General features: G+C 45.0%; 2 protein-coding genes across 2 annotated transcripts; both read right to left on the bottom strand.

Annotated features, from left to right (window-relative positions):
- Positions 1 to 236: 236 nt before the first annotated feature.
- On the bottom strand, positions 237 to 1,967 carry LOC122022992. The gene is made up of 3 exons (XM_042581097.1): positions 1,943 to 1,967; positions 1,497 to 1,825; positions 237 to 1,343 (listed from the first exon to the last, which is right to left on the bottom strand). The coding sequence occupies exons 1-3, from the start codon at positions 1,965 to 1,967 to the stop codon at positions 237 to 239; spliced, it is 1,461 nt and encodes a 486-aa protein (XP_042437031.1).
- Positions 1,968 to 5,966: 3,999 nt separating this feature from the next.
- On the bottom strand, positions 5,967 to 7,770 carry LOC122024028 (peroxidase 11-like). Its single transcript, XM_042582527.1, has 3 exons — positions 7,510 to 7,770; positions 7,069 to 7,260; positions 5,967 to 6,711 (listed from the first exon to the last, which is right to left on the bottom strand). The coding sequence occupies exons 1-3, from the start codon at positions 7,750 to 7,752 to the stop codon at positions 6,130 to 6,132; spliced, it is 1,017 nt and encodes a 338-aa protein (XP_042438461.1). The 5' UTR covers positions 7,753 to 7,770; the 3' UTR covers positions 5,967 to 6,129.
- Positions 7,771 to 12,264: the final 4,494 nt, after the last annotated feature.

Here is a 12,264-nt window from a genome sequence, read left to right as displayed (position 1 = left end):
CTTCCGTTGTTAGAGATGAGCCACCACGGGATGCCAAACCGACAAATGATATGCTGCCAGATAAATTTCTTGACTATCTGCTCGGTTATTTTAGCCATTGGTTCGGCCTTGATCCACTTAGAGAAATAGTTGACCGCTACTAGTAAGAACTTCCACTGTCCGATCGCCATTGCAAATGATCCCACAATGTCCACGCCCCATTGATCAAACGGGCAGGACACTGTGGATGTATTTAATTACTCCGCAGGACGATGTGAGAAATTGTGGTACTTTTGGAAAGATAAGCACGTGATGACTGTCCGGGCGGTGTCCTCCTGTAAAGTTGGCCAAAAGTAGCCGGCCAAAAGAATCTTTCTCGCCAACGAGCGGCCGCCCGGATGCCCGCCGCATGAGCCTTGGTGTACCTCTTGCAGAATATAGTCCACATCCTCCGGGCCAACACATTTAAGCAGAGGCCTGGAGAACGCTCTTTTGTAGAGCTGATCGCCAATGAGGACGAACCGACCAGCTCTCCTTCTAAGCAGATGCGCTTCCAACCGATCGGAAGGTGTTGCCCCTCCATCCAGTCGATGCGCTTCTGTTATAGTCATCCGCCAGTCATTTGGAAATGTGAGCCCCTCCATCCAGTCGATGTGGGCGACCAGAGATACCTGCTTGATTGGCTGCTGGATGGCGATCGGTGATATCAAGCTGGCTAGCTTAGCCAACTCATCCGCAACCTGATTCTCCGCTCGGGGGATCTTCTGGATGAGCACCTCTCGAAAACTGGCCTTCAGTTTTTCGAAGGCCTCCGCATAGAGCTTGAGTCTAACGCTGGTTATCTCGAAAGCTCCCGAAAGTTGCTGAGCAGCCAACTGCGAATCTGAATAAATCAAGACCTTACTGGCTCCCACATGCCGAGCGGCCTGCAGGCCCGCTATCAACGCCTCATACTCTGCTTCATTATTGGTCACTCGATAATCCAGCCGTACGGACAAATGCATCCGTTCACCGTGGGGAGAGATCAACAGCACACCGATCCCACTTCCTTGCCGACTGGGTGATCCGTCCACGTACACCTGCCAGGTGGCTTCGGCCTTGGGATCTTGTACCTCAGTGACAAAGTCTGCTAGCGACTGTGCCTTGATGGTTGTCCGGGGCTGATACCATATGTCAAACTCGCTAAGTTCTGTGGTCCATTTGATTAGCCAACCGGACGCCTCTGGATTGAGAAGGACCCTCCCCAGGGGGTTGTTCGTCATCACAATGATCGGGTGCGCCAGAAAATAAGGGCGGAGCCTTCGAGCGGCGAGTACCAACGCAAAGGCTAACTTCTCGAAACCAGTGTAGCAGGACTCAGCATCCTTTAGTATGTGGCTTAAGAAGTACACAGGCTATTCTTCACCGTCCGACCTCACAAGAGCCGACCCGACAACCTATTTAGTCGAGGATAAGTAAACTCTAAGGGCTTCCCCGGCAACCGGCTTGGCTAGCACAGGTAAGGAATTGAGGTATACTTTGAGCTCTTCGAAGGCTTTGTCGCACTCTGCGTCCCATTGGAACTTAGTGGCTCGGCGCAGAATCTTAAAAAAGGGCAAGCTCCGGTCGGCGGTCTTCGAGATGAATCTGGACAGCGTAGTTATTTGTCCCGTAAGGCGTTGAGCTTCCTTCAGAATTCTGGGAGGCGGCATGTCTTGCAGCGCTTTCACTTTACTAGGATTTGCCTCTATGCCCCGCTCAGTCACGATGTACCCCAAGAAGCGCCCACTTTTTGCTCCGAACAGACACTTCTGGGGATTTAGTTTGACTCTGTATGCCCTCAGCGTCCCGAAGGTTTCCTCTATATCTGCATAAAGGTTGACCGCTCGGATTGATTTAATAAGTATGTCATCAACGTATACCTCCAGGTTTCGCCCGATCTGCTTCCGGAACACTTTGTTCATGAGCCGCTGATATATAGCACCTGCGTTCTTCAATCCGAACGGCATCACGTTGTAGCAGTAAGTGTCGTCCGTAGTTATGAAGCTTACTTTCCCCTGATCATCATGGGCGAGCGACACTTGATGGTACCCCTGATATGCATCCAGCATGCATATCAGCTCGCACCCAGCCGTCGAATCCACCATTTGATCAATCCGGGGCAAAGGGTAAAAATCCTTCGGGCATGCCTTGTTCAGATCCCGGAAGTCGATGCAGACTCTCCACTTGTTACCCAGCTTGGAGACCAGCACCACATTCGCGAGCCAGCTCGGGAATTGCACTTCCCGTATATGACCGACTTCTAGAAGCTTTTCGACTTCCGCTCGGATGATGACATTCTGCTCCGCGCTGAAATCCCTCTTCCTCTGCTTTACGGGTCGAGCGTCTGGTCAGACATGAAACTTGTGTTGTGAGACGCTCAGCGAGATGCCTGGTAGCTCGTGTGTTGACCACGCGAAAACACCATTGTTGCGCTATAGGCACCTGATCAGCTCCTCCTTCGGGCCCGCTTCCAGGTCGGATGCAACGAAGGTGGTGGCCTCCGGTCGGTCATCCCGGATCTGCACTTCTTCTTTTTCTTCATAAACTAAGGTGGGAGGCCTTTCAGTTATAACATTTACCTTGATCTGGGGGCCTTCCGAGAGGACCTTGACTCAGCTCGGACCATTTCCACATAGCAGCGCCGCGCTGCCAACTGATCGCCTCTGACCTCTCCCACTTGGTCCTCGACAGGGAACTTGATCTTCTGATAGAATGTTGAGATGACAGCCCAGAATTCACTGAGGGTTGGACGGCCCAAAATGACGTTGTACGCCGAGGGTGCGTCCACTACGATGAAGTTAGTGGTCCGCGTCCTTCTGAGAGGCTCTTCACCGAGCGAAATGGCCAATTTCATCTGGCCGACCGACTGAATCTCGTTACCAGTGAATTCGAACAGGGGCGTTATCATAGGCAGCAGCTCAGCCCTGTCGATCTGAAGCTGGTCGAACGTCCTCTTGAAGATGATGTTGACTGAGCTCCCTTTGTCAATAAAGATGCGATGAATAGTGTAGTTTGCTATTACCGCTCGGATAATGAGGATGTCGTCGTGAGGCATTTCAACTCCGTCGAGGTCGCTAGGGCTGAAGCTGATCTCGGGCTCGTTCGCCTTCTCTCGGCTGCATCCTATATCATGGATCTCCAACCGTCGGGCGTACGACTTGCGGGCTCGGTTGGAGTCTCCGCTGGTTGGCCCTCCAGAGATGATGTTGATTTCCCCCCGAGTGGTGTTGCTTCTATTTTCTTCCTCCCGAGCAGACGGTCTGGCTCGCTCTTGGGAGGTTCAGGGGTTGCTTCTTGGTTGGTGCTGATGTCGCTGCTCGGGTGACTATCTGGCTGTTCACCGTCCGACGTTTTGATGATTATAATGCCGATCATGCGAAGGTGATCGACAGCGATAGTTCATTGGCTTAGTGACCGGGGCGAGACTCCGACAGTCGCAGGTGTTGTGGGTTGCTGATTGATGAAGTGAACAAAACATAGGAGTCCATACCTTTCCTCTCGGCTTAGGCCGTTCGACCTCCACGTGTTAGACAGCGTGCGGCCTTGATTCCTGATGCGGCCTCATCCCCTCGACCCGGGGTCCTTTGGGTGGTTGATGAATGTCTTGAGGCCTCCGCTCGGCCGGTGCTGCTAACTCTGTCGATGTTTCCTTTTAACGGGCCGCTTACGCCTCCTCCACGTTGATGTTTTCGCTCGCCTTTTTCAACATATAGTCATAATCACGTGGCGGCTTTTTGATGAGCGAGCGAAAGAAGTCGCCATCCATCAGCCCCTGGGTGAAGGCGTGCATCATGGTCTCGGATGAGATTGCGGGAATGTCCAGAGTGGCCTGGTTGAATCACTGGATGTATGCTCGGAGAGTCTCTCTAGCCCCTTGCTTCATGGAGAACAGACTGACGCTGGTCTTTTGGTAGCGCCTACTGCTCGCAAAGTGGTGGAGGAAAACCGTTCGGAAATTCTTGAAACTCTGAATCGATCCTTCCGGTAGCCTCCGGAACCAACGTTGTGAGGAGCCGGACAGGGTGGTGAGGAAGACCCTGCATTTTACTCCGTCGGTGTATTGATGAAGTGTGGCGGCGTTGCCGAACTTACCGAGGTGGTCGTCCGGGTCGGTTGTCCCATTATACTCTCCGATCACTAGCGAAGCGTAATGCTTTGGGATCGGGTCTTGTAGAATTGCCTTAGAGAACTGGCAATTGATCCGCTCGGGAGATGACTCAATCCGAGGCGCCTTTCCCTTCCTGGCATCCCACACGGGCGCTTCATCGGATGATCCCTGGTTAGCTTGGGCCAGCTCAGATGGAGTCTGGAACAGGGCCCGATGGAACGGGATAGGGGCAGCAAGTGCCTCTCCTGGCATGCCGGTCTGCCCTCTATTCTGCGCCCACGTAGAGAATTGCTCCGACCGATCTTCTAGTGTCACTCGGCCACCTGACGCTGAGGTGGCCTGCTGTGCTAGCTGCTCGGCGTGCGCCTTTTGTTGCTGCTCCACCATCTTCGCTGCTTGCGCCTGGATGAGCGCGTCGAGCTCTTCTTGGGAGAGCGCCACGGTGTGCTGGCATCCGGCTTCTTCTATCGTCTCGGGTTCGGATTCAGGTGTGTTTCCCACAGACGGCGCCAATTTGATCATGTCTGAAAGCTAAGTCGACGGATGCCGGGGAGGTGGCGCTCTCTGTTGCCTTCGTGTGGTCTTCGTGATGACGTGGACCTCCGGTGAACCTACAACAAAGCCGAGCCGGGAAGGGGTTCCTGGCGACGACCCTCCAACGCTCAAGTCAGGCAACGAGGAGAAGTAGAAACAGAGTAACGAAATTGTGGCTACATTAGATGAGTGATGCATACCTCCGTTGAAGTTTGGGGGTCCTTATATAGGACCCCTAGGAGGCGCGTGCACGCTTCTCGAGGCATGCATGATTCCTAAAGCGTACCTCAAACTGGATGTGTCAGAAAAGCGTGCCTGACACCATGCCGCAACCGTCCGAGCATATCTCTGACGTGACAGTGGAAACTTCCACCGTACGATTCTCTGTCTGGTCCGGCCGCCGACCATGCTGTCTGTCAGCGACACATGTCTCGAGAAGGATATCTTCAGTTGTCCCCTTTGTCTCCTTCTATACCTTTTGTCTGTTACCGTGTTGGGCGGGTGAGCCGCTCGGCCATATACTCGGACGAATGTGACCTTCGTTGCTCGACGGTCCAGCTGAGCGAGCCGGACGCTCGACATATCAGCCATCGTATGCCAACTCAGGAACGTCGGAAACCCGACCAGCGGGCGAGCTATTTTCGCACCGATCGAGGCGCTACCCCGGCCGGTCGACCTAGCGACCTCCCCGATCGGCAAGGTCCTAAGGTTGGCCCTCTTAACTTTGGCCTTCGCGCCAACCTGAAAACTACCCCGGCCGGTCGGCCAGGCGACCTCCCCGATTGGCAAGGTACTAAGATTGACCCTCTTAACTTTGGCCTCTACATGTCGTTGACCCCTACCTGAATGGATCCCCTATCCTTATCATCGGATTATATATATATATATATATATATATATATATATATATATATATATATATATATATATATATATATATATATATATAGAATATTATTCATTAATTTTAATCTAAATCTAAATTTCTTAGCATTTAGTCATGCAAGAAGTGTCTCTTAAAATATCTTTTTTATATATATTTCTTAAAGAATTTTTTTTAGGTTAAATATGTCCATATATCTGTCATTCGCTCATTTGGATGAATCAAGAAGATTAAAAATAATTGTTGTTGAGTTTTCCTTATTCTCTTCCTCTCTACCAACATCCTCATCAACAGCATCCTCGCCGGCCCATTCGAAATTGCATAGGAGGTACATCAATATCAATGAAGAGTGGCATGTTTGAAACATAAGCAAAATAATATTATATTAATCATATCATTAAAACACAAATAGTGATATGCTTAAAAGTAAAAAAAAAAAAGGAACAAATTAACAGGATATTAATTATTGACTATAACACACATATACTATGAAGTATTTAGGGTGCAATTATATATTTAATCTCTCAACATTATTTTCTAGAACCTCATATTTAAATTATATATATTTATACTTAGCTCACATATATATAATTACCACGATTAATTAAGTGTTGATGAATCTGCAGTTCTTCCTCACTTCGCCTCCTTCAGGATTAGTGATGTTGCCCATCTTGACCATGCCGTCGGCGAAGTCCTTGAAGAAGGCTTCGGGGTCGGCCCAATACTTGTCGACGATGTGCGAGGTCTGGAAGCTGAGGAAGCTGGAGTACATCTCCTGGTCGGAGTTCAGGACGCCGGAGCCCTGCAGCAGGCTCTCAAAGAAGGCGTTGTCAAACACGGAGGGGGAGTAGTAGTCCAAGCCGGCGACGTTGTCATCGCCGCCGTCGGCCGGGCACACTTCCTTGAGCTTGGCGAGGTGCAACTGCGACGCCGGTTCGTTCTTGGAGGTGAGCAGGAAGTCGCCGCCGTAGATGCGGTCCCGGAAGTTGACGCACCGGGACATGCCCACCGTGTGCGAGCCCACGAGGGCAACCATGTCAGTGACAGACAGCCCTTTCTCCAAGAACTTGGCGATCAAGGTGGCGAGATTTTGCTGAGGAGTTGGGATATCTGAGTTCGCTAAATCCACACTGGCAGTCTTAGAATCCAACCTCCCCACTGGCACATCCCAATAAGGTCCTCCAACCTGCAGCACCTCCCAACATGAATAGTACAAATAATAATAATAAAAAATGGTACATGTAGTAAAAAGGTGATTTGCTCGTCTCCAGCGTCCCCTGTCAACCCGTCCCTAGGCCAACACGAAGGAGGTAAATCACGGGTGGCTACTAACCATTAGTGCAAATGACCAAGACATGGAGGAGGTTATGCTCGGTTACGTCAAATTTTGACCCCAAAATCTCATGTGACAACACCCCATGTTTTAACCATCGCACCACCCCGAGGAGGCTAATAAAAATTGGTACATGAACCTTCCATCACATGACAATAATTTTACTATTGAACAGTATTATAATGATCATGAGGTGGGAATAAAATGTACCAGAAGGGTTGCGTCTCTTGCTGCTATAGCAAGGAGATCGGCGCAGGAGACGACGCCAGGGCACTCGGCTTCTACCTTCTCCTTGATCTTGTCCACCAACTCGAAGCCTTGAAGGGAGTTGGCGCTTTGATCGGCATGCTTCTCTCCTATCAAGATCGCAGTGTCATCGAGCAATACTGATCCATCACACCCCTGGAACATTACTTACACACGTTAATTAGCTGCCAACTTAATCAAAATTGCTACCTATAAACTACTTTTGATATTTTTGAGACAGAGAAAACAAAAAAAAAAGAGATATAGCGTCTTTTTGATAATTTTTGCATAAGCATTTTTGTTAAACATTATAATAATTGGTGGATGCATAAGATTTAGATATTCCTCTAAGCCTTTTCTTATCTACAATTGCTTGACGTATGAAACATATCTTAGCATACTGACCTGAACAAAACAATCATGGAAATGGAGGCGGATGATAAACGCGGCGTTTCGAGGGTTGGCTTTCACCGCGCAGTCCATCTCGGATCGCACGATGTCTTGCACTGTCGGGCACGTCTTCGAGTAGTAGCTTAAGCTCAACCGAGAAGGGTCTTGTGCTTGTGAGGGGAGGAAGGTCCCAGCTGCAATCAGTGCTAGAGCTAACAAGGCCTGGAGGCAACAAGTGAGTAAATCAAAACGAGCCATGTTTGCCTTGCTAGTTGGGGTGAGAATGAATGCTAAGTTTGCATGGTTTTATATGTTGCATGGACGGTCCTGGAAGGTGATCTGCTTGAACATGAGTAAAAAGAGGATCAACTAATTATAAGGGTTGGTAGGAACTGGAAAAGCCTAAAAGCCTAGAATTTGATTGGTTAGGTGGCCTAGATAACCAATATCATGAGGTCATGCTATGCGGCTAATAAAATACTAAATCTTATTTCTTTGATTCCTGAAAGAAGGTTGACACGATATTCAAATCAATCTTAGTGGTTGCATGGAACATAAAAGCTTCAGTAATTTCCTAGAGAGCGCATTTAAAGTTGTTGAATTCCCAAAAAAAAAAAGACGTATCTAATTACTTAATTAGGGCGCACTTATTTCGTATTTTACTCTTTCCGTCAACGGCGGAATCACAGCTAACTTATTACCTTTTTTTTTTCCAAAGAATCGAAATCACAATTTTAAAAAAAAATGTATTCAGATGCATGTAACTTTTTTCTTCTCTCATTTAATTAAATTGAACTAAACTATTTTAAAAAAAAAATCATCGCTAAACACGGCATAATCCTCTAAATTTATCTATTTTTAATGTTAATTTTAAAACTTTAATAAAGAAATTAAAAAATATATAAAAAAGATCAATAAAAAGTAAAAAAAAATACACCAACACCACTATGTTACATTTAGGTGTTTAGTTCAATTTAATTAATTAAAAGAGGACAGATGTTTACATGTGATAAGGGGTAATCAACGAATGTCATATGATTAAAAAGGTCAGTCTTATCAGGGTGACAGACAATAGTTAAGAAAGTTGTATTCTCGACTCCTGACGTTTGACTTTTGGCTCTCAACTACCCACTCCTAGCTCTCGACCCCCGATTTGATTTTCGAACTCTCTTTGGCTAAACAGAAATGACCTCAACTATCAAGAGTTAAAAACAATGAACTATTATTCATGAGGGACGTGGACAGCTCAACCATTATCATAAGAACGATGAAAAAGATAAATATTTACTCCAAAATAAATATATTGTAATGACCGTTTATTTTTGGGAACATGGTAATGGTTGCGAAAAACGAGAAGAACGTGACAAACAATTCCACCTTATAAAAGGTAGTCGACCTTTATGCAAAGTGGTATGTGCACATCATTCTCACAAACCCCCTAAAACTGTTCATTTTCTTCTTCACTCCACCAAATCCTAACTTGAGTATCGGAGTGGCATCGCTAGGGAATTCCTTGGTTGTCCCTCTAATCTCTCGTCCTTCGTTTTCTCTACTACACAGGCCTCGGCTGATCTCCTTACGGTCTTTGTGTAGCTTAGCGATTGATAGTCAAGTCTACACTGACACCTACTCATTGATGACTCACCCATTGGTGTTCTCAGGGAGGTGATCACAACCGACCTCAGCGAATAATTACCAATGAGTCGACCATCAGCATTCTTAGGCAGAATCAAATTGATGTCATTTTTAGGAACTCTAAGTTAAGAATTGAACTGAGACATTGTAAGATGGACAACATTAGAAGATCCAACGCTGAGGATATTGAAAGATCAAGCGCCATCACCATGACTATGAAAGACTTCATAAACTAGTTGCGGCTACAATACAAGTTGTGTTGCGAGGACAATCCCAGTAGTCCACACCGCCTGTGCCCAACCCCTTGAATGAGCTATCGCTCCAACTCGTTGAAACATCACCAACACTACAACAAAAATCAACTTGGCTTGTAGAAATGCCTAAAGAGGCATTCCCTACCGAGGCCAGTATTTTCACTATGAGAGAAGAATTTTTGGGGTCTTAAGGGAAAACTCCCCATTGAAGTCCCCCAGAGGAAAGGGTGTGCTTATCGGGCAAAGTACATGACAATAGGGGTTTTCCTTTCTTGTAGAATATCCTTCAAGATGAACTACCAAGACTTTTTCAAGCATTGCAAATTGGAGAGTATAATGGCATGACATACCCTAAGGATCTCAACTGTAAATTTGAAAACGCCTCTCTACCGCATCAATATACAGATGGGTTTAAATGTTAGGTTTCCTGGCAACTCTATCAAGCTTGGCGCAAAGATAGTTTAATCGCCTTCCAACATCTTCCATCCAGTCTTTCGAATACTTTAAAGCTATATTCATGTGGTGTTTTTCCACTAGTCAGGGATATCAAAAGATTCCGCACGATTTGTTTGCCCTCAAGCAAAAATCTAAAAAGTCTTTAAAAGAGTACATGTAGAGGTTCAATTAGGTAGCTATTGATGCACCTTTGTTACTGCTGAAGTGCAAGTCAGTGTATTCTCACAGTGCTTAATCGATAGAGATTTCTTTCGATCCCTAGTGAAAAAGCCCCTAGCTGACTTCAATAGGTTACAAGCTCAAGTATTGAATATGTCCAAGTGGAAGAAGCCCAGTTGGCAAAAAAGAAAGAAGTGCCAACCCCTGCCTTTGTGTTTGTTCAATTGGATCGGAGGGTTCCCCTTCCCCCTTTGCGGAATCGAGATTTCACAAATTATAGAGGGGAAAAAGCGATGCAAACAATGGAAGCGCCCCGACCCCTAATTCAGAGTCAAGTTGGGAATTTATGGCAGAACCCTATTGTGAGTTTCATCAGTCCACTCGAGAATGCCAACAGTATGCTAGAGTATTATACTAGAAGTTGATCAAAGAAAAGTTGGTTATAGTTAATTGACCATGAGATTTTCTGAGTCTTACCTGTTGGAGTGTATACTTAAAAGTTTAGCTTTTGTACACATTTATAAAGAATCACATTGGTCAAATGTTTACATTTATTTGTTAAATGTAATTGTTCAATTAATTTATGTAGTAGATAACATGGAGTGTGGAGTCACACTTAGAAGATCATGTTGTCGGTTCTCTATAAATTATAAACAGTTACTCACGACTAAGATGGAAAGGAACAAACCATCAGAATAGACGTAGTGTAATTAAGTATTAGTTTATCTTGACTAATAAATTACACTGATACACTTTAAGTGTATTGAGTAGGATCATTAATGTAAGTTCTTTTTGTACTGGCTTAGTAAAAGAACTAGACCTTAGTTATTATGGAAGTGTGTGCTCTTAATCCTAATATAATAACAAGCATGTATATTTAATATTTATTTCTTTGACTTATCAAAGGATGAGGTTTAGCTCGATAAATCAATATACCCGATAAGTTGAGAAATGATATTACTTATAGTATGTGTTGTTGATTATAGAAGGAATCTGTGTCCTAATTATATAGGTTGAGAATGCCCCCAAGAGGAGCTCATAAGGATTGTCATGTTAAACCCTGCAGGTGGACCTAGTCCAACATGACAATAAAGTTGAGTGGTACTACTCTTGGAGCTAGATATTAATTAAATGAGTTGTCAGTAACTCACTTAATTAGTGGACATTCGTAATCTTAAACACAGGGAGACTAACACACTCATGATAAGAAGGAGCCCATAATGTAATTTGGGATTGGTGCGGAAGTGCGGTAATAACTCTCTAGTGGAATGAGTTATTATCGATGAACTTGAGTTGTGTGTTCGGGGCGAGCACGGAATACTCAAGATCATCGGAAGGCCAAAACCAATTTCTCCTCTAGGTCCCTGTTGTAGCCTCAATAAAGCCTCAAGTCCATCCAAAGAAAAGTCTATCTTGGTGTCCAAGAAGGAGCCGGTTCATTGCTTGGTGACCAAGCAATGGCCGGCCACATATTCTCTAGTGGGCAAGGGGGCCGGCCACAATATTTAAATTAAGAAGGTTGTTTTTGAATTTTTAAATTTTCTCAAATATTTACAATTTGTAAAAAGAGAGATTTTAAAAATTTATAAAATTTTCCTAATTTAAATTAGGCCACAAGGTTTTAAAAGAGAGTTGTAAAATTTATAAAACTTTCTTTTAAAAAGAAATATTATTAGAGATGTTTTAAATTTTAAAACTTGGTTTTAAATTTTAAAACTTTTCTTTTAATATCCACATTAGAAAAAAAAAGAGTTTGTAAAATTTTATTAGAAGTTTTCTTCTTTTAAAATATTATAAAATTTTTTTTTTCTTTCTTTCCCTATTAATAAGTGATCGGCCACCTTGCTTGGTGACCAAGCAAGGGGCCGGTCAAATAATTAAACATCAACAAATAGTTGATTAATTAATAAATCAATCTAGGATTGATTAATTAAAAGGAAAGAAAAATTAAAAATTAAAAGGAAATAGGAATGAGTCTAATTTTTTATAAAACTCTTTCCATAATTTTCCATTGGGAAACTAATATAAAAAGGGGGGAAGGAGAGGCCTTGAAAAAAAACATAACAATTGATATTGTGTTGTTGGAGATCATCAAGTGGCCGACCCCTCTTCCTCTCTTCCCTTTGCTCTCTTTTGCTCCTTTGTGGTGGTGGTGGCCGAATTCTAGAGAAGGAGGAGAAGCTCTCCGGGTGGTGTTCGTCTTGGAGGATCGTCGCCCACACGACGTCCAAGAGGAGGCGAGGGATATGGCAGAAGATCTCGAGGT

Source organism: Zingiber officinale, chromosome 9B (genome assembly GCF_018446385.1).
Source record: "Zingiber officinale cultivar Zhangliang chromosome 9B, Zo_v1.1, whole genome shotgun sequence".
Taxonomy (NCBI): Eukaryota; Viridiplantae; Streptophyta; class Magnoliopsida; order Zingiberales; family Zingiberaceae; genus Zingiber; species Zingiber officinale.
This window is presented reverse-complemented; position numbering and strand designations above follow the sequence as displayed.

Bases quoted from the DNA above. Each gene is read 5' to 3' on its own strand.
- LOC122022992 (XM_042581097.1), bottom strand. From the start codon at position 1,967: ATGCCGTTCGGATTGAAGAACGCAG. The intron at 1,826-1,942 runs GTGCTATATATC...ACCTTTATGCAG, and splicing joins GTTCGGATTGAAGAACGCAG to ATATAGAGGAAACCTTCGGG. The intron at 1,344-1,496 runs GTATACCTCAAT...CACATACTAAAG, and splicing joins AAGCCTTCGAAGAGCTCAAA to GATGCTGAGTCCTGCTACAC.
- LOC122024028 (XM_042582527.1), bottom strand. From the start codon at position 7,752: ATGGCTCGTTTTGATTTACTCACTTGTTGCCTCCAGGCCTTGTTAGCT. The intron at 7,261-7,509 runs GTCAGTATGCTA...GTAATGTTCCAG, and splicing joins TCCATGATTGTTTTGTTCAG to GGGTGTGATGGATCAGTATT. The intron at 6,712-7,068 runs GTACATTTTATT...GAGGTGCTGCAG, and splicing joins CAAGAGACGCAACCCTTCTG to GTTGGAGGACCTTATTGGGA.